Genomic DNA, 22,124 nt, shown 5'->3' with positions numbered 1-22,124 from the left:
TAAAGCAGATTCAATTTCCTTACCTTTCCATCCTTTTCTATGCTTCTGTGGCACTTTTAACATCCCTCAACTAACACCCTTATCCTACAAGCCCACTCTATTACAGTTAATTGTTTTCATGTCTGTCTCCCCTTATAGACTACCATCTTCACAAAAGCAGGAACCATGTCTTATTTATCACTGAATCCTCAATGTTTGTTGATTGCATGAGTGAATGAATGAACATGAATGATCTGCTATTCATATCAGATAATTAGATTTGCTTCCCGCTGGTATTCTTGAAACATCTTGCCTATATTTTATTTCAAATGAAATCTGGACCACTCCAGGTGTTGTTAGGACCTACTTGGATACCAGATCAATTCTTCACGAATATTTGTGATGTAAATTTAATCCTGCCTACTTAGAAATGCTAAAGATAATTCATTCCAACTGAGTGTCAATGTCCATGAAATACAACATCCCAATCTTTATGGATTCAGATCAAAGTTAGCAGCGATTCCAATAAAAAGCAATTTTGCTAATTTGCAGGTTCAGAATCTCTCACAACTAAGTTTCTGTCACACTTCTAACAAATTAGGATGTCCACTTCTGGCCATGATGGTTGTCCTTGGGACTTGAGCTTTTCAAAGCAGCCCGTGATGGGCACACCATGTCCTATTTCCTTAAGATATATCCAAATGTTTATTCTTCAGATTCTCTACAGAATGACTGACTATCACCTTAACCTTACGGGCACATTAAAGATTTCATTTTGTTCTGTGAGACAAGCCATTAGACAGTTTTAAACAAATTTGACTTAAGTTTTAAAAAGGATCATTTGGCTGCTACATTGAGAATAAAATATAATGTGCTGCTAGAAGACTGATTAGGAAGCCATCATAATCTTCCAGGCAATGGAAAGTGGTGACTTGGACCAGGATGACGGAATAGTCATGGTTAGCGTCTGTATATACTTTGTAGGATGGCTGATGGCTTGCATGACAGATGTGGAAAACACAAAGAGTCAAGGACGACTCCAAGTTTTTGGCCTGAGGAAACGCAAGGATATAGCAGTGGGGAAGGCCGATGGAAGAGCACTTGCGGAGCTCACTTTTGGACCTGTTCAGTGCTGCTGGCTCCAGACAAGTGCCTTGGAGACATCCAGTGGAGATGTTGAGTGGAGGCTAGGGATGAGCCTGGTGTTTGGGTGGGGATTCAGTCAGGGCTGGAGGTACAAGAGATATACATACAGAGTCATCACTATTCAGACAATTATTGAAAGCCAAGGGATAGGATGAAGTCACTTAGGGAGCAAGTTAAATAGAAAAAACTAAGAAATCTGAGGAGAGAGCCCTGGGGCAGCCCAAAATTTGGAGGTTAGAAATGTGAGGCAGGTGAGCAAAGGGGCCTGAGAAGAAGTAGCCAAAGGGGTAGGATAATGAAAAGAGAGTGATTATCTCCAAAGTCCTGTGAAGAAAGCGTTTCATGGAGACCGCGAATTCCGTTTCTAACGGGAAAGGTGGCAACGAGCACCCACATGTAAAATGAAACATGAACATTCCCGCTTGCATAAAACAGCCAGTCCTTCTCAGTCCTTAGCACCCTTCCTAGAAGTAAATTAGATGAGCTCACTAAACTGACATTTTGTGTTTGGTAGAATAAGCAGTGACTTCCCGATATTCAGCGGTTACCTGGCAGCACTAGAGAAGTGCTTGCTAATTTTGCATTTGTGAATTATAAAACAGTTTTTGGATGAAGGTCCTCCTTTATCCAAACAAATGCTATTTTCTTAGAACTCTGTTTTCAGCCCTTCTCTAACTTTAGCTTGCCGTGACGGGAGTGCTCTCTGAACTCAGCCCCCTGGGGAAAAGGTGGCTGGCATCCTTCCTCTCCAGTCCCTGGAGGAGAGGCACTGCGCCGGCAATAAGGACAACGGACCATTTGGCAGGGTAGGTGGGGCTGTTGCAGGGAAGAAGTCCCTCCACTCAGAGGGTAACCAAGGCGCAGACTTGGAAGGGGCCGTGGAATGCCTAGGGGCCTGGAAGTTGTCTACTCCCTGTAGAAGGTGAGGTGATGAGAAATGGAGTGGACCGAGCAGGAAGAAACGAGGAACTGGCTCATCGAGGGGCTTGAGTGTGTCGTGTGACAGTGTTGGGACTTTGACCCTGAAAATACAACAGACCTTGTGAATAAATTGTACTGAAAAATTATACTTATATGTGAAAATGAAGGTTCTTTAAGCATTATTATACATAAGAGGCCCTCAATGAATATTTCCTCTATCACGCAAATAAGTCATGTAAACAAGAAATAGTTCCTAAGCTATTTAAGAGCACAAGTTGAACTATTTTAGAAACGCTACGCATGTTTTGATTAGAAATAGAGCTAATGTTTATCAGTTCATTAAAATAGTTTTCCACTAGAACCTGTAAGCATTTCCTTAACTAACTTTAGTCCCTGTGATATTCTTAAAAATCAGAAAACTGCATTTCCTTTAAGGTAAAACTATAGTTCAGGCTTTGGACCAACTAACACTGTGTGCATGGTGAGGCTTTAGTATTTTTCTTCTTTTATTTTTGAGGGTTAAGTTAGTTCAGTTATTAAATTAGTATTAGTTATTGAAATAGTATAACTATTAATATTACATTTACTATCATTTCTAAACATTTTGATATTCTGGTTAAAAAAAAGTAAGCTGAGTTAATAATACAGATAATAAAGTAAGATGTGCTAAAACTCTTATTTTCTCCAAATCCAAATATTTGGATAGTCTAGCAGAATTACCTAAATTATCCACGAAATAAAGTTCATATTTTTGCAATGGCAAAAAATAAATTGTGAAAAAAATAAAATAAAATAAAATGAATTGTGCTTTCAAGCCTTTACCAGGTTACTGAATTTTGTTCAATGTCTAAAACATCAGGGACTAACACATACGTAACTGTGACATTAAAAGCTCCGTCACTCCAAAGAAAACGAGCCTCATAAACCCGTATCTTTACAAAAGCGCCTCAGAAGCAAGCTGAGCCGTGTTCATGCTGGGAATGTTCTCTTAATACTTCTAATGTCAAAACAGTGAACATAATGAGGCATATTATTTATAATATGTATTTTTTACACTTGCAAGAACATTACACATCTACAAATAAAGCTCATTAAAATATAAACATGCTGAAAATTCCTTAAATGCTGAGTACTTGTGTGTTTTCCCCACGGGTAAATAAATGCTCAAGCTACACAGAACACAAAGTCCTACAAAACCTGGCCTCTACCCTCACGTTGCTAGTAATGCACATGGAGAGATGGGAAAGGTAACAATGTAAGATACATGTGGAAACAGAAGGGCTTTGGAGATGTGGGGTCTGGAGCAAGCCGTGTAACCCAGAGTTGACCAACTCTATGTGGAGGTGACACCTGAGCTAGACCTGGATGGAAGGACAGGTTCCAATAAGTAGACATGTTGAGTAGGGGCATTCCAGACCCAGTATAGAGTGAGAGTGAGGGGAGGGATGGGCACGGTAATCAGGGGACAACTGGTAGACCCTCTGGGGTGGGCATTCCCAGATGTGCAGAAAGATGTATTTGTGTCAAATTTTTGGAGGGTCTGGAGTCCTAGGCTGATGAGTTTGGCTGGCAGGCAGTGGTGCCAGAGTCTTAACAAGAAAGTGACAATTAGAGCTAATTATTTAAGGAAAATTCATCTGTATGTAGTGAGTGAGATGGATTGAAAGAAGAGGTAATACAGCTGGGGGAAGGGTAAGAAAATGATGACATCATCTGGGGCATGACGACCTGGTTTAGGAGGTGGGAGTAGACACCTGGGGGCAGGCCGAGAAGAGGGAGGAGCAAAGGGGGCTCCAGAAGCCCAGGCCTAGGAGATCAGTGAGATATGGAAGAGAAACCGAGAGTACAGGCGGAATGCTAGGGTTAGCGGTAAGAAAGGACTTTAGTATTAGATGTCTAGATTTTGAGACTGAATCCCTTTTTAAAAGAAAATCTCTCTCTTTTTTTTCCTACTAGACGTCATCGAGGGCAGTGCCAGCATGGGCTGGAAAACTGCCACTGTTACCAGGAGCAGGGGCTCTGAAGTATATTCCTAGTTGCTACCAGCTGCAGCTTATGAAAATAGAATGGTCTTGCCCTGGAATTCAGAGAAGGCAGCATACAGACATACTTTCACAGACATCCTTCATTGAAGCATGGCTATTCAAGTTAAAGGGGAAGTACTTTTCCCACAACCTCATCCCCTTTAAGAAATCTTATAGGAAAATAAAAGCCTATAAGACAGGAGGCAAAATAATCTAGACCAGTGTTTCTCACACTTTAGCATGCATCAGAATCACATGGAAAAGCTTGTTCAAATGCAAGCTGCTTGGTCGACCCCCAGAGTTTTTCTGACTTAGTAGTTCTGGGGAAGGGCAGCCCAATTTGCATTTTTTACAAGTTTCCATGTAATGTTATTACTAGTGGTCTGGGGATCATACTTTAGAATCACTGATCTAGAGGCACTTGACAAGCAGAAAGGGAAAAAATAAGTTAAAAGATGTAGTTTATCAAACCTTTAGTTTTAGCACACAAAATTAAAATTACCGAGAATACCTCAGCTACACAGGAAACTTTATGGCCGGGGCACCAAACGTTTGATTGGGAATGATGGTGTGGGCAAAATCTGGAAGAGTGAGCACAGGGAAGCAAATCCAGAATAAAATAAGAACAGGATTAGGGTAAACTGGAAGAGCAGGAAAAGAAGAAAAGATGTGAGAAAGAGAAGAGAAGGGAATGGGACGTATCTAGAAGGAGGACAAGTTGGAGAGAAAGCAGTTGAGGAAGCAAAGAGGAAAGGTCTGGAGGACCTCAGGGCTTCTGGACTTGAGACACCGTTTTCTGTTTCACTGGGGAGATGAGAATCACGTCCTAGTGGGAGTACTGTCTCTGAGGTCACTGCTTTTCAGAGGGGCAGGCAGGATTATTTTAACGGTGATCCTCCTAGAAGAAAAACTCCCCTATGTATGAACTATGAGCTAGACGCTGGGTACCTCTTTCTAAAGCTTCTTATTCAAGAAAAGGGCAAAGGAACATTACTGCCTTCATTAAGATGAATTACGCACCAAATAGAACTGATCTTGTGCTATATCTTAAATTCTAGACCCTCCAGGAGGAAAAATTTAAGAAGTGACATTTGTTTTTGTTTGCTTTGGTGATATACCCAGAGTAAATGAAACTCTACCCCCTTACAAAGCCCAGGCCATTTAGAAAGCTATTAACTGATGTGGTCAGTCTATGTTAATACAGTATTTCATGGAGTTCAACAGATCTTGAAAGAAAGCTTTTGCATTTAAGGAAATTATCTATTACTTAGGACGCTTTTGGTTGCAAGTGACAGAAAACCCCATTAGACTGGTTTCTGTATTGAAGGGACTGTATCGATTTATGTACCTGAAAAACCTCGAGCTGGTGCTGGCCTCAGGCAGAGATCACTCCAACGGCTCAACGATGTTACCAAGAAGCCAGTTCGCCTCTGCTGCTCTGCTCTATGGTACAACTTCATCCTGCTTTTACCGTCTCAAAAGTTTCTGGGGCCAAGTGCTTCATTATTCACATCCTACAGGGAATGATTATTTCTGACCCAGAAGTCTCAACAGAAGCTTTCACTTGGTAGTTAATTGTACTGCTTGAAACACAAGGCAAGACTAAAATCAATCACTATGGGAAGGGAGGGAGGGTTAGGGATGGGATGTGAGAACTGGCTTAGGGAACAGTGCTTCACTCCTATAGAGCTGGGGGCGGAATCAGCACCTCAGCATCCCACGAATCTCCAAATGAAAATCAGGGCAATTAGCAAGGAAGAAGAAGACATTAACGATGGAGAGATAATAACCCATGGGCAACCGTGATATAGCACAGTGTTAATGCCAGTCCTCTTTTCCTAGGAGCTGAAACTTCTTTCTGAAAAACAAAGAGACCAAACTCATCAAAGAGCAGTAACTCAGTGTGATGAGGGGAGAAAGCCCATGAAAAAAAAAAAAAGTGGTGGGGAGATACCCAGCCCAAAGTGCCCTTTTTTCCTCTCCACCAGCTACAAATCCTGTGCAGGTGTCCTGTGCACGACTGAGAGGCTAACGATCTATTTGGTAAATGAAGGAAAAGAGGGTCCTTTCTGGCATTTTTGGAGCAGAAATGAACATGTTTTATTTTAGAAGCACTTTGGCCTAAGTATCAAAAATCACTCTGGTTTGCAAGGCAGATGTAGAGAACAAACGTATGGACACCACAGGGGGAAAGCGGGGGTGGGGAGGTGATGGTGATCGGATGAATTGGGAGACTGGGATTGACATATACATGCGAATATGTATAAAACAGATAACTAATAAGAACCTGTTGTATAAAAAATAAATTTTAAAAAATCACTCTGGAATTTGCTGCTTCTGTTCTTGACAGACTTAAATCTTAGCCTCATAATGAAGTGTCAGAATGAAATGGCTGGGAAAGTAATGACTGCGATTTCACCAATGGTTTCTGTGCTCCTCTGAGCGAGTCACTGCCCCTCAGTAAAGCAGAAAGGAGAGAGAAGCATGGCTAGAAGTTAATAAAGGACCTGGCAGCCTCGCTCAGTCTTGGAGTTAACTACATCTGCTCTTCCCACTCTCGACCCTTTTCACATCCCCTCCAGGACGTGTGCGTGGCCATAGTGAAAATGTTAGGGCAATATTATGTTAGTAAATCCAGTTCATTCCGTTCCATTTACCAACGGGAGTTGAGGGGATGCATTTGTTTATGTAACAAATTCCTCAGAATGAACTGAATTCGTAACTTCTCATGAAATCCAGAGGGACTGGTGTTACTCACTCCTCTAGAGCATTCAGCTACCTCTAAGTATAATGCTTCTCAAATACAAGATTGCGCAAAGTTGGTTTACTGAATAAGGCACACTTATTAAAATTACATCATCGTTAATATAATAAACATATAGAAACTACTGTACTCAGAGCTTCACAAACCCCAAATATAGAGTTGCCTTGCTACCACTAACACACAGGTACCTGCGAGCACTTAATTTTATTTCTACCCTCAACGTTTGATACCACTGCCTTTCAGGAAGGTATGCTGTCTTTTGTTCTGTTTACTAATTATTCTCATCTAGCCCATAAAGCCTTTTCCAGTGCCCTTCCCTCTGAGTTCCTATGACAATTATGACATAGATGAGTCCTCTGGCATTTCTCAAGCGCCGTCTCCTGCTATTCAGTAGAGCTTGTTTTGCATGCTGCTGTGTCTCATCTCTCCAACTGCATTATAAGCAACTCAGGAATGTTATGTGCCTTTGAATCTCCCTAGTGTTTCATAAGGTGTCTTGAGTTAGATTATAAGCTCCTTGAGGGAAGGGACTTCATCCATTATTTTGTTTTCCAAGGTAGCTCCTAGAACTCTACCCTGACATATAGCATACAATTGATAAATATTTACCGAATGAAGGAAATCATATTAACACTAGGTGCTCAAGAGATATTTGGTGGGTTGAATAATAGTACTACTAACCTACTATCAGCTGGACCTATGTTTGAATTAATTTTCCAACAGCAATGTGATTTTCATGAGTAATTCCAGATTAGTTCATGACTTTATGACTTGTACTGCCCTAGGATACATGAAGAACCCAAACACACAAAAAAGTAGAAATCACAGTTTTTATCCCCGAGGAATCCATGCCTCATTTCCATGTCTCAAGTACTGCAGCCTTCCTCTTATTACACCCTTTTCTCATCCAAGCATATACCTTTGTAAGGGGGTTATCTTGCCAAAGATGAGGGCTATTGTTTTACATTGGAATTTAACCCATATCAGTTAGCACAATGATACAGCCAACTGGGATCCTCTTGCAGGGATGGGAACCAAGGAAAATCAGGGCTATTGGCTTTGGTGTGCGTTCCAGGGGGTGGGGATGGCAAGCACATCCCTTTCTGCTAAGATCATCAACTCTCAGAGACGCCCACTGGAAATCCCCTGTCCCATTCCTCCATCTAAATTCACAGTTAAGAGGAGAATGTCCACTCTTCATTTCCCATACTACCGTGGCTGGTAAAGTCTAGTAGTTCATGTGCTTTCTCCTGTTGGTTTTTCTGCAAAATCACTGGACTTCTCCAGCAGTAGATTTCCTGGGAAGGGGTCCCTTCCACGACAGGGAAGTGCCTAGCAAGGGGTTCACCCTCCACGTATATTTTCTGAACTCCCATCGTTCTGAGGAGGACCTCTAGCTCTTCCATTCTGCTTTTTGGTTCACAGCCGATGGCAACACTGAGTTCTTATTTAGTGTTCACTTGGGAGAGGGGCTCTCGGACTGCCTCAGTGGCCCGAACACCAAGGGGCGACAGCTGCGAGGCCACAAGACTGTTTTCTTGACAAACTTTGATTGTCATCTACTTCCCAGGCAACTTTCTCTGACTCACTGAGTATTTGGTACATGAGAAAATAAATTGGCTTGAGGTACACGAACTAAGAATGGGTGCGATTTTCTAGGGATTATACTAAGGGTTTGTGGGATTAACTTTCTAGTGCAAAGATCTATCTTGGCATATGTTGTCCAAATGAAGTCATTCACCCTCTTGAACAATTTTCTGTTTTTTTAAAAAAATGTTTCATGAGTTGGCTGTTTAAAATAAGTAACAGGAAAATTATGAACTATTAAAAATAGAAGCTTAGTGGAAAACTAGATTAAGTAGGTTTTTAAAAATTAAGTCATATTTATTCAACCTTCGTATTTAACCTGTAGATTTTGGTTATATGGTATATGTTTTGCTGCACTTCACACTCGAAAGTTTTCAAAGGAAAACTTAATATCTTGTCCCCAAAATTGCTCCTGTTCCTAATTTCTCTATTTCTACCATCTCTTCCAGCCACCTAGATTCAAAGCTACAGCATTCCTCAAACCCCACCTCTCGCCTGGTCACTGTTTCTAATCATCTTCCAAATCTGGTAGACTGCACCACTCCATCTCTCTCACATGCAATGTCAGCATGCCCCACTCTAGGCTGCTCTACCCAAAACGTTTTAATACTTCATTAGTGCTTTGTGAGCTGTGTACCTGGGTATTAAAGGGCCTTTCCGGTTGGGCCAATGTCCCTTTTGAGTCTGTCTTCTTGCTACTACTTGTAATCTGGTCTCCATAACAGTAAAACCAGAACCCCTAACCTACATATCCCTGTACTAAATGACCCCTCGATCACTGTTCCCTCAGTCTGGAAGTTCATCCAACCCTTCAAAGGCCTCTCTCCCAAGAAAATCATCTAAGATCACCCTGACCAGATACACCCTCTCTCTTGAATTCCCACAGCGTGATGCTTGGCCATCTCTCACCCTGCGTCCCTTGAAGTCATTTATGAACTCGATATGGTATCCTCCTCACCTTCTCCCAGGGCTGAGGGCTGAGAACATGTCTTACTCTTGCCCAAAGCTTCTGCAGTACCCAGGACACTGCCTTACATATAGTATAAGCTCGGTACATTGAAAAATGTATAGTTTCTGTATAAATAATATACTATTGATTGAGGTGAAATATCATGGTCCCCTCTTTTGTACCCATTACTGTCAAACTCCAGCAAATGTCTGTCAGCCTCAAAAGATATCACAGTAATGTCATAACAGCCCCTCTTAGAAACCATAGTCATCAGTTAATCCTTGACCATTGGCCCATACTACATGCTTCATTGCAAAGCATTTCAGTTCTTGGTCTAAAATACTTCTAGCTCAATTTCAAAGACGCTTATAGTAAACTCTTTAGTTACAACTGGGAATATATATAAAGGGACCTGAAAAAAAGTAATACCTAACATTTTTAGAAGACCTACTCTTACAACATTGATATTGGTGACAAAAATAATAACTGTATTATTGGTTTAAGAACTGCTTTTCTGGGCTTCCCTGGTGGCGCAGTGGTTAGGAATCCGCCTGCCAATGAGGGACACGTGTTCGATCCCTGCCCGGGAAGATCCCACATGCTGCGGAGCAACTAAGTCCATGTGCCACAACTACTGAGCCTGCACTCTGGAGCCCGGGAGCCACAACTACTGAAGCCCGTGCGCCTAGAGCCCGTGTTCTGCAACAAGAGAGGCCACCGCAATGAGAGACCCATGCACCACAAGGAGGAGTGGCCTCCGCTCGCTGCAGCTATGGAAAGCCCGCGGGCAGCAACGAAGACCCAATGCAGCCAAAAATAAAAACAAATAAATAAATAAATTTTAAAAAAAAGAACTGCTCTTCTAAAGTAAAAATGATATGAGAAAGGGTGAGCATGATGGGTTTTTGTAGTTTTGTTTGTTTTTGCTGGTTATACTATTCCCTTCAAGTATCTGACACTCAATTATAATGTTAACTTTGGAGTTTTTTGGTGGGTGTGTCAGCATGCTTTCAGATCTAACCAATGAAACCTCCAACTCAAGCTGCCTTAAAAATAAGGGAACATTTATTACATATATATGTAATATATATTATTAATAAAAAGCATTTATTATCTAACATAACAGGAAGTAGAGTAGCTCCTCAAAACTGATGATTCAGTGGCACGTGACATCTCATGGACCAAGCTCTTCACATACCTCTACTCTGTGTCCACAGACTCCAAACCACCCTAAAGCTTATTCCTCTTGAACTTGCTCTTAGCAGCAACTGGAGCTACCTACCTGCTTGCTTGTTCACTCCCAATGGGAGAGGACAGTATATACTTTCCTAACCGTGAAAGAAGAAAAGCTCTCCTTTCAGTCTGATTGGCCAGTTTAAGTCAAGGACCTACCCCAGGACGAACAGTTGTCTCCAGGGAAACACCAGGCACAAATCTGCTTACCCCTCAGCTTCTAGAATAACTTCTAAGAAGGAAGATAGAATTTCCATGGTTGGCTAAGGGTAATGAAAACCATTTTGGGGGAGGTGTCAATTATGAAAAGCAAGTTGATATTATGAAACATAAAGCAAAGGAGGAGTTGAACGGATGCTGTTGGGTAAGTCACAATTGCAAATACGGATTGGTAATTATGTTCAAACAATGAAGACAATTGCCTTAAGAAACTACAATATTTCGAATATAGAATTTTTAAAGGATTTGTATGTTCACTGAGTGAGATTTTGTTACAAATAGGTACCAACATTTCTCCAACAGAACCATCACCAACAAGGAAATGGGATTTATTTAATGTAGGCTGTAAGTTTTATGAGGTCAGGGACCATGTCCATCTTCCTCAGTGCTCTATCCCTAATGCCTAGCAGAGGGCCTGGCACAGGTGAGATGTTCAGAAAGGTTTCTTTTTGAATAAATAAACAGTAAATAATTTGCACTAGAACAGGGCATCACATTGAAGAGGAGGCCTGGGTGCCACATTCATTTAACTCAAAAAGATATCAAAGGCAACTTTTTATAGAACCAAACTAATTCAATAAAGAAAAACCACCCAGTAAGCGGCTGTCATGCTCGAAGTTAAAGACATTCTGTAATCCCAGCAAATGTCTGTGCTAATGTTGTTGTTAAAGAAATATTATTCTTCTATCTATATCTTTAAAAAAGGTAGAACTCAAACCACTTCAAATTATCCTTACAGGAAAGCTGAGCATTTGGAACACAAACCCAGCTTTCATCTGGCAGCTGCAACTATAATATTTTATTCTCACAAGGTCTCCTATCAGAAGCCACTGCAGACATTCCCACAAAGACATCACACAATGTGAGGGCCAATCAAACAGAATGTGGTCTCCTAGATTTCCCTGTAGTTTTGATAATAGAGAAAAGAGGGATTAAACCAAAGCTTCCCCCCTCCAAGCCCTCGTCTTTCCGCAGACTTTCTGGATAAATGTGCCCCAGCTGTCGCACTGACCTTCCAGGACACTGGTACTTCCCACTCCCAAATGCCATGAAGCAGTCCAAGAAAGCATGCTTCTCTAAATTTGCCTTTTTCCAACGTTCCTGTGGGAAGAAAGCATTTTTTTTCTAAATCAGTCTTATATAAATAAGCTTAACTTTATTTCTCTAGGCTAAAAATGATCTTGTACAGCTAATCCTTGCATATAAAGTTGCAGGGTTGTTGGTAATTTTTTCCAACCTGTTATTAATATCAGCCACAATTATGTTTTTGGAATGGGAACTAATAAATAAAAAGGTTTAAAAAGAACTCTGTTAAGTGGTAAATGTAAATGACAACGTAAATCAACCACAGAATTGACCTCAGAAGAGGAAGAATATTTATAATAAGGCCTCAGGCTCCATCATAAAATTGCCCTTGGTAATAAACTTAGTAATGAGGCACTGACAGCCCTCCCTGTTGGAGAAAGCTTGGTCTGCAGAATTCATTCATCTGGATGCCATTTCTGACAGTTTTACCTAAAGGCAGAGAATGGACTGAATGACCTCTTAAGATTTTGTTTAGCCCTGTAACTCCCCAGTTCTAAGAAATAGCAGAACACAGTTTTAATTTGCTTCATTTTTAGTTTTGTACTCCTTGGAAACCAGTAACAGAAGCAATTGTCTGAAGAACATGAAATATGGCTTCTATCAGAACCAAGCATATTTACTTTTAACATGTCCTGCTGGTTTCAGACAAAAATGTATTTTAAAGTTGGTGAAGCTTATTCCAAAAACTTTTCTATCTGATTTGTAAATGTTATGACATCTATATTACAAATCTAGTCTGGGATTTGTAGCCTTAGTTACCGGAGAAATATGGCTGCTTAATGATATAGCCCTAGTTCATTTATGAATTCATACTCCTGGCAGAAATCCAAGGACAATGTATACTGAAAGAGACAACTTACAGGCTTGAACAGGTCAGGTTCAGGAAAATACTTTGGATTTCTATGTAGCCAAAATGGAGACAACATCAGCAAGTCACCAGAAGGAACGGTATAATTCTATAACAGAAAAATGGTTCCAAGTCATGTTTGGAGATCTGCTTTAATGAGAGCTTGGGTCATTAAAAATAATCCTACAACCATATTACCATATTAGAGAGAAGACATATACATCGTATAATCAATGGTGAGAAAATCCCTTTCCCAGATGGGTCATTTCTATTTTCCAACGTAGGCAATTCCTGATTTCTAATTCTGATGATCAGTTATACATACATATATCTTTGGTTACATGGAGGAAGATAGAGATACATGTGAAAATTTTAAGTCCACTGTAATGCAGCTTTTGATGTTTGATATTGGAGTTTGCAGGAAGTGGTCTTGATGATGGAAACCACAGTGGATTCCCAGGTTCTAGAACAGAAAAAACTAACTCTGAGACAGGACACTGGCCATACTGGCCCTGAGAACAGGGGCAGTGGATGTTCTGTCTTTGGGGATGCGGATGACAGTGGCAGGGCAGGGGCAGTGGATTCTGTTTGTTTGTTTCACTCTAGCAGCAGCTGTTAGGGCAGAAAGAAGTTGAAGACAACTGCTTAGGAAGACATAGGACAAAGCAAGTTGTTGTGGGTTTATTGGGTTGGTTTCACATTTGAGGTCTCAGTGGTTGTGAAACTGATGATAAACAGTATGTTTCCTCAAGCAGCAGAGTCTGCATGGTCCTTCTCCATTCACATTATAATAGCTTTTCATGATATATAAACTATACCAAGGACTAAAAACTATTTCACAAAATCATCTTTACATCGTCTTGTTCAGGAACCAGAGGACAAAGAGATCGCTCTTTGCCTTTGTGAGATCGCTAGAGAGCTACCATCTCTACTGAGGTGAAGACGTTTTATCAGTTAACTCCCTTTGCCAAGCATCAGAAGCCACATCTGTTTAATCCTGCGTAATTTTGAAGCATCCTCAAGATATCTGCAAAACACTTACTTTAAGTTTACGTATCTACAACAGTAGCATGTTCCAATTGAAAACATGTCTTTTTATGTGAGCAGGGAGTGGAGTATGGGGAGGGGCCATCGTTTTTTAACCCAAGAGAACCCCTGTTGACTCCGATGGTTGCTGAGTATTGCTTGAGTTTGGTAATTTCAGTGCCAGGATTGCTGGAGAGTCAGGTCAAGATAGGAAGAGATGGAGACTTGCTCATGCCCTCTTACCATTTTTAAAGTGGAAAAGACCTGTGAGATCCCAGTCTCGTGTGTTTGTTCTACCTCTGCTGCAACTGAGGCTAGAGGGGTCATGATTGGCTCTGAAATCAGCTGGGGAGGGCCGTGATATGTCTGGGGGCAGCCCTGGGCCAGGCATCCTGTCAGGGCAACTGCTGCCCTGCCCCTCCCCCCACCCTCCCCACAGCCCTCTTCAGTGGCTGCTGACCTAGGATCATGATGTGGAGATGCTGACTGCTGCAGCCTACAAAGCAGGGTAGCAGAAGAAGACTTCAAAGGCAGCCTCGGGAACAGCATTCACACTAGCAACAGGGAGGAGACCAGACAGAAGTTCCTGGTGCAGCAGCAAATGCCAGGCGGGTGAGTGGCAGAAAAGGGTGTGAGAGCTGGTTGTATCAAAGGAATCCTCTGAGCAAACGGACATCGTTATGTCTGGGCCAGACGGTCCTGTCATTGTTAACATGGCACATGAAGAGAAAGATCAAGAGGGAGACAAAATAGTCAGAGGACCAGGGCATGGATCACTAGGAAGTGGAACTCACAGCTTCCCTGTGTTGGCAATAATGACACCTGTCAGGTAGACAGAAGTGAACTTGGCCAGCCCACCCCACAGGGATGCTGTGAGGCCAGATGAACTTCATCTGCTAGTCCGGAGACTGGCTTTTCTTGACGAGGGAAGAGAAGAAGGATTCTCTGTTGTAACTCAAGAAGGATGCTAAGACCAAAGTGGGTGCAAGGAATGCAGACTCTTACTTCAAGCAAAGAGGAGTCCTGTAAAGGCAAAGCGTCCATCAGAGGAGCCCCAAAGCACATTCTTTCTCTCTAGCTCTTGGCCAGGAGCTTGGTTGGTGTTAGTTGCTTAAAAAAAAAAAAAAAGTACTTTAAAAATTAAAAGTATATTCTTTTGTGTAATAAAAACTGCTTTCTAGAAATTTTGCAAAATTCAGAAAAATAGAAAAAACTAGAAAAGAAAACAACAAGAGAGCTGGCAACAAAAGACAGTTATCAGTTGGCTAGACTTCCCTCCAGTACTTTTACCTAATAACAGTAGTTTAGCTTTGCGGTTTTTTTATTGTTGTTTTTAAATATAGTCTGTTGTTTATATATACTGATATTGTTTACATATATGAATACCTAGTATATACATATTGTTTTTATCCTACTGAATAATTTTTGACTCTTATATTGTTCACTTGATATTATAGCATAAGTATTATTTTTATATTGTATACTCATTTAAAATAATTTTCTCTCCAGTGGCTTCTTAATCAATCGTTCTCTACTATTTTTGCTATAATAAATAATGCCATCACAAACATCTTCTTCCACAAAGCATTGTCCATATAAAATCTTTTAACATATATGTTCAGAAGACATAGGAATATACATGTCCTATGTCTTCTGAACATCTAAGGCTATTAATATATGTTGCTCAACTGTTTCCTCAAATTTTGTAGCAAGATATGTTTCTAACTAAATATATGAGAGTATCAATTTCATTGCCCTCTCATCTGCTAATCTGACATTTTAAATAGTTTTTTTTTGATTGCTGTTTAAAAGTTTATGTCTTTGCTGAGTATTTTCCATGTTGTTATTTTCTTCTATAAAACTTTTGTGTTCATGTCCTATCCTCATTTATCTATATATATATATTAGTCCTTTACTTATGGATCTGTGAATTCATTAAATATTATAATTATTAACTCTTGAATTGTACTTATACTGACATTTATTCTTAATTTTTGGCTGACATTTAATTTACGTTATACTTTAAAAAACAGGACACGTTAAATTTTGATATGGTACAGTCTGTTCATCTGCTTTGTGGTTTCATTGATTAATCCTAAACATAAGAAGCCCTCTTCTCTCCACAACAGTGGCTTTCAAAGGTGGCTTAGGGTCTTCTGGGAGTCCCAAGACATTGTCAGAGAATCTGCCAGATCAAAAACCATTCCTGGGTAAAAGACTCATTCAAAGTATAGGATAGACCAATGGATTTTAATGTAACTGAGTACAAAAAATTCATTAATATATTTTCAGATTGCAACAAACTTTTAAGAAAGTACCTCTGTTGAGTTTTAGTGTAGTATCAAAGAATAGCCACAGAAATATCTGAAAAGGCTAATAAAATACTCCTTCCTTTTTTGGTTACATGTCTGTGAGAGGCTGACTCTTCTTCATTTCCATTAATAGGAAACAATATATCACAACAACTGAATGCAGACACATATATGGGAATTCAGATTGCTTCTATTAGCAAAAGGCATCAGAGAGATTTGCAAATACTTAAAATGATGCTGTTCTTCTATATTTTGTGTGTTTTGAAAAATATAGTTATGTTTCATAAAACTACACTATCTGGGGACTTCCCTGGTGGTCCAGTGGTTAAGACTTTGCCTTCCAATGCAGCGCATGTGGGTTCAATCCCTGGTCGGTGAGCTAAGATCCAACCTGCCTCGCTCCAAAAAGCCAAAACATAAAACAGAAGCAATATTGTAACAAATTCAATAAAGACTTTAAAAATGGTCCACATCAAAAAAAAAATCTTAAAAAAAACCCCCACACAATTATTTTAATAGGTATTAGGTTTCTTATTATTTTTAAAGTGAATTATTAAATAAATATTTTAACAATTTCTCAGCTTTAGTTTCTAATACAGTAAATACTGATAGTAAATACTGATAACACTGATAATAAAGAGAAGGAAGGAATACAGTAAACCAAAGAAACCAGAGTTTGTCCATTCTCACTTATTCCAAAAAAATATAGAAAGGAATGATTATAGGAGCAAAACTAAATATTCTGTTCAGACTGTAATAAATATCCTGTTCAGATTCCATTAGGAAAGAGCAGTGGAGAATACTTCTAGCATTCATAGCAAGGAATCTTGACCTGTTGTCCAACTGGTCAAAACATAGATGATCCCATCTGAAATGATTTTTATGATCCAAATTCCTGGGAGCATATTAATATGTTCAGCAAAGACATTTCACCTGTTTTAGAAAATACTTGAAGTTTAAAAGAACCAAGTCATATGAATTTATACTAAGGAAATAATCAGTGCACAAATATTTAGCTACAGGAATGTTAATCTTTGCACTATTTATAATAGTGAAAGAATGGAAGCCACGTACATATTCAAGAACATTGAACAGATTTTAAAATTTATTTGATGTCCATATATTAGATTATGCTGTAATTCAAAATGATGTAGATATCTTTTATTGATACAGAAAACTATCTGGGATCTATTATTAAATAAAATAAAAGCAGGTTGTGAGAAAACTAGCTTTGTGTGACCCCAATTTATTTTTTTAATGCACATATTACAGAAAAAAATTCTGAAATTATAATAATACCAAATGTTCATAGTGGTTATCTCTAACTTGCAAGATTCTAAGCAATTTTTAATTTCTTCCTTTAGCTTCTTTTTATGGTCTTTTTTCCCCCTAATTACCATGCTTTGCTTGTGTAATAAGAAAAAAAAAACCTGTTCCATTTATTATTTTTAAAGTCTCAACTCTGTAGGGTGAACATCACAGTGATTAGTTTGGGCCTCCTAAGAGGAAAGGCAGTGTTTATTTTGTGTACAGAAGAAATAGCAGGTACAGGAAACACTGCACCTTTTACAAATATTAAAAAGAGATGTGAAAAATAATGAAAGGAAATGCTGGAGCATTCTGGGATGATAGTAGCCTGAGTACGTGATTGTGGGGTTGCTCTACCACTGAGAGAGGCATAACTGCAGCTGCGAGGGCTTGGAAGGCGCCTCGGATGCTTCTGAGCCTCGTGTCCTCTAGGAAGAACATGTGGGTGTGAGGAGGTAGAAGTAAGAGACTATGAATTTTTAAAATAATTTATTAAATGGTTTTGGATATCTATTACTTTTAATTAAGATTTTTTTATTGGGAATCCATAGGTGGTGGACCTATAAAATAGCCCAGTTTTGTAAAAGGATTTTAGGCAGTGAATCATAAATGTGTTCATACCCTTGGACCAGTAATCCACTACGAAAACATAATTCAATGATCCTTAAAAAAGAGAATGTACTAGGCACAAAGATACAAATAATTACCATATTAAAAAAAAACTACCTAAACTCTCAAGAGTCAGGAAATAATTAAATATTTAAGCTATCAACTCAATGTACTATTAATGTGGCCTTGAAATAAATATGAAAACTCCATAGATGCATGAAATGTGAAGAATAATGTATAAAAAAAGTTTTCAATGACAGATTTACACTGTAATGAAACTTAGGTTTCTATATTGATGTCACAACATTGCAGATACAAGGTCAACACACAAAAATCAACTATATTCCTACAGACAAGTAATGTACAATGGAGAATCAAAGTTTTTAAAAATGCCATTTACAGGGCTTTCCTGGTGGGGCAGTGGTTGGGAATCCGCCTGCCAATGCAGGGGACACGGGTTCAAACCCTGGTCCGGGAGGGTCCCACATGCCGCAGAGCAACCAAGCCTGTGTGCCACAACTACTGAGCCTGTGCTCTAGAGCCCACGAGCCACAACTACTGAGCCCGTGCGCCGCAACTACTGAAGCCCGTGCACCTAGAGCCCGTGCTCTGCAACAAGAGAAGCCACTGCGATGAGAAGCCTGTGCACCGCAACGGAGAGTAGCCCCCGCTCGCCACAGCTAGAGAAAGCCCACGCACAGCAACGAAGACCCAACGCAGCCAAATAGAAAATAAATAAATAAAAAGAAAAGCCCACTTTATTAAAATAAATAAAAGAATAAAAATTAAAAATACCATTTCCAGAATAACAGAAATACTCAGGTATTAATCTAACAAAACTTGTATAGTATCTATATGCTTAGAATAACAATCAAAATACCCACTTATTTGTCAAATAACTATTCTGCATTTCAGCTAATTTCCTACTACCCAGAATATAGACAAGGCTTACTAAAAGTTCAATAACAATTATAGTAATATTCAAAGTAATAAACACATTGCTCTACTTAATTGCACCAAGTTGTTTGACTATTTCCTCTCAATACAGAATATATATATTCTTTTACTACATATATAAATTTATATATATTTAAATTTATAAATATTTAAATATATATTCTCTTATAGTCATAGTTTTAAAGTAATTGATAATTTGATTATTTAAAAGCAAAAACTGTTAAAATCTCACTGAAACTAAATGCTACAATCTACATAAGATCAGTTAAACTATGTTTTTTTTGAATTTAGCAAGTTGCAACTTGTATCAAATTTGGATTTTTTTGTCTCTTTTGAATTCTATTACTACAAAATTTTCTTGATTTTAATCCAAGCACTCTTAAGCCGTGGGGAAAAAAGCTAACAAGAGCGGAGGGCTGACTAATTATAATCTATCTGGATAATTTAGGTCCCAAATCATTCCTTTAAAAAATAATGTTTTTTGTTCTGCCTGAATGATTCACCAGATATTGAACTGAACGTTTGCCACATGCACGTACCTTTCATGGTGCACTTGAGAATATTCTCCTACTTTGCCCATAGAGAGGACCTCACTCAGTCACTAATTCCTAATATCAGTTTCTATTACCCATGGCATTCCTGCTATCTGTTCCGGTATCTGTGATCTGTGGTCTGAACTGTCTTCCAGTTATCCTAAAGGACTTCCCTCACACACTCAATTCCTCAACCTATTCCAACTCAGGAATACTCATTGGTTGGTTCAGCAGAGGAAATACTATCCGACCCTCCTGCCCGATTGAAATAGGATTATACTAATTTTGATATAGAATCACATAGCCAAAATGATTATGAAAGGCTTATGTTTTAGCTAAAATAGTTGCCAATAGATAGATATCTATATTAACAAACTGGTGCTGCACAACTCTTATTAGTAACCTATTCTAGGGTCACAGAGTACTTCATGGAACTTAAGAAATTACCTAATAATAAATGGGCAAAATAGCTACTTTTTTTCCCCAGAAGGTTCATTATTTTAAAACAAAACCATTGCTCACCAAAATTTTAACTGGCTTCAGCACTTTTCTGGTAATGACACCAGGGGCTCTTAAACGAATGGTTTCCAAAATACACCATTTAATTAGAGGGAGTTTCTTCAAGTCATCCTCAGACACTTTAATCTTATCTTTACCTGGAAAGAGAATTTAAAAAAAAAAGGTGGACTTAAAGAGGCCAGAAAATGATTTTATGTAAGCTATATAAGTTAAATACTGTCTCTGATATCAGGTGTTAATATTATTATTACTTTTGCATACCAAGTTTAATAAGTTATTGACTCTTTTCATCATTTTCTTCTTACCAAGATAAAATGTATGGCATATAAAACTAAACCAATGTTGATTACTGTAATGTAATGGATTGGTATCCAACCTTGGTTCTCACAGTCCTGTGGCTATCAGATGACTAAGATAGTCCCTGTCAGAAAGATGTTCAATTTTTACTCATTTCATTGTTTCTTGTCCAAATTCTCATTCCACTTAAGGAAAGAGCAATAAAAGATCGGCGTCAAAAGTACGAAGTAAGAGATCTGAGAAGCCACCTGACTTACTACTTCTATCTCTTCCCTGCTGATTTGTTTTTGTTTTTGCTTTTTAATCATACATTTCAGAAAGCCCAAAAAGAATATTAGGAAAGGGGTGACGGGACACATGTATTTCATCTGGAACGATGAGCTCTCTAAACACAGGTACATCAAACATTCCTACTGTAAGTTGCATACCTTAGCTAATATTTAGATTGAAGTCACGTGGAAAAGGATTGCGGTTGCTCTTTCTATGGACCAACATATGGTCAGGGCCTTCAGTCAAATGAGACAGTTTAATTAGTGATATTTCAAGTAAAATGTTTACATTTTGAAAATTAAACAACTCAGCTTTCGATTTTGACAGTATTTGCTTAATAAAAGTCAACAACATGGTCAGTTTAAGTCAACGTTCACATTTCCCCCCAGCTGTACTGGGCATGAGTGGATGAGAATGGAATGTGGGTCTCCAGCCACATTTCTCTTTGACTCTGGATAAGGCTTGTCCTAAAGCCAGCCCATCCTGCAGAAGAGGGTTGGGTGGGTGCTGCCTGGGAAACCTTCTCTGTCAGTCCAGGTGGAATTCCTGAGGCGTCAGAAGCAAATGTTTCTCGTTAGTGGAGTCTGGGAACTAGGGTTTTTGAGCTCTGGGTCTATTAATTCCCATAGGGGCATCTATACACTCCATTAAACTTGACAGATTTTTGAGCACTGAGCAAGAGGCAGGAGTTGAGTCAGGCTCCACCAGGGTTACAACAATGAAGGCATTCTCGCAATACACTCAGTCTAGGAGGTGAGAAATGAACACACAGTTAACAGGTACACCATGCAGGCAAGGAAACCATTCTATGAGATATAAAATATTTGAAGATACTTAAAAGCAGGGAAATATTGAAATGCAGGATAACAAATTTTAGAAGACAACTTAAAAATGTATGAGGGGACCTGAGTTTCTTTTAGAGCGTACTTGAGTGAAAAAAAAAAAGAAAAAGAAGACCATTGTCTACATGGCAGGTGACCGACAACCTATTAGAAAACTAAGGAAAACTCTCCAAGGGAGAAATGGCAGATGGGACTTTTAAGAACAGAAAATTCAACTTTAAGTCACATACTCAATTTTAAGTTGTTTCTGGCTACTGTGCAATTTTCCCTTTCCTTGTCCTATATTTTTTAATATTTTAATAAAGTCAGCTAACACATACCTTAAGTTAACACTTGGGGTAATAAAGATCTGGGTATGTCCAGGAAGCAATGCAGTATGGAAAAGAGGCAGAACTGCAGAAGAGAAAAGAGCGGAAGTGGAGAAATCAGGAAATGCGAGACTGGAAGTCAAGAGAAACTCCGAGAGGCACAGGCCTCCACTTCTGGCCGCCTCCATCACTTCTCCCTCCAAAGATCCCTAGAACTCTGGGAGGGAGTTCAGACCAATTTCACCTTTATCTTGGAAACCAAGGTGACCCCAGCAAATGAAGGCCCTTGCCGAATGGACATTACAAATAAATGAGCAGTAACCTACACTTCACATTCTAAATCTTACTTTAAAAAAGGTTTTTCTCTTTAAAAACCTATTTAGAGCAT

General features: G+C 39.2%; 1 protein-coding gene across 1 annotated transcript in view; it reads right to left on the bottom strand.

The window, feature by feature from the left end:
• Nucleotides 1–22,124, bottom strand: part of CYP39A1 (cytochrome P450 family 39 subfamily A member 1) — an 83,424-nt gene that overhangs the window by 23,228 nt on the left and 38,072 nt on the right. The window contains exons 8-10 of the mRNA XM_060021713.1: nucleotides 20,023–20,156; nucleotides 12,769–12,864; nucleotides 11,835–11,923 (exon numbers count right to left, since the gene is read on the bottom strand). Coding sequence (XP_059877696.1) covers nucleotides 11,835–11,923; nucleotides 12,769–12,864; nucleotides 20,023–20,156 — 319 coding nt within the window. The remainder of the gene's footprint in view (nucleotides 1–11,834; nucleotides 11,924–12,768; nucleotides 12,865–20,022; nucleotides 20,157–22,124) is intronic.

Source organism: Delphinus delphis, chromosome 10 (assembly GCF_949987515.2).
Source record: "Delphinus delphis chromosome 10, mDelDel1.2, whole genome shotgun sequence".
NCBI lineage: Eukaryota > Metazoa > Chordata > Mammalia > Artiodactyla > Delphinidae > Delphinus > Delphinus delphis.
Note: the sequence above shows the minus strand (reverse complement) of the source record. Positions and strands in the feature narration are given on the sequence as shown.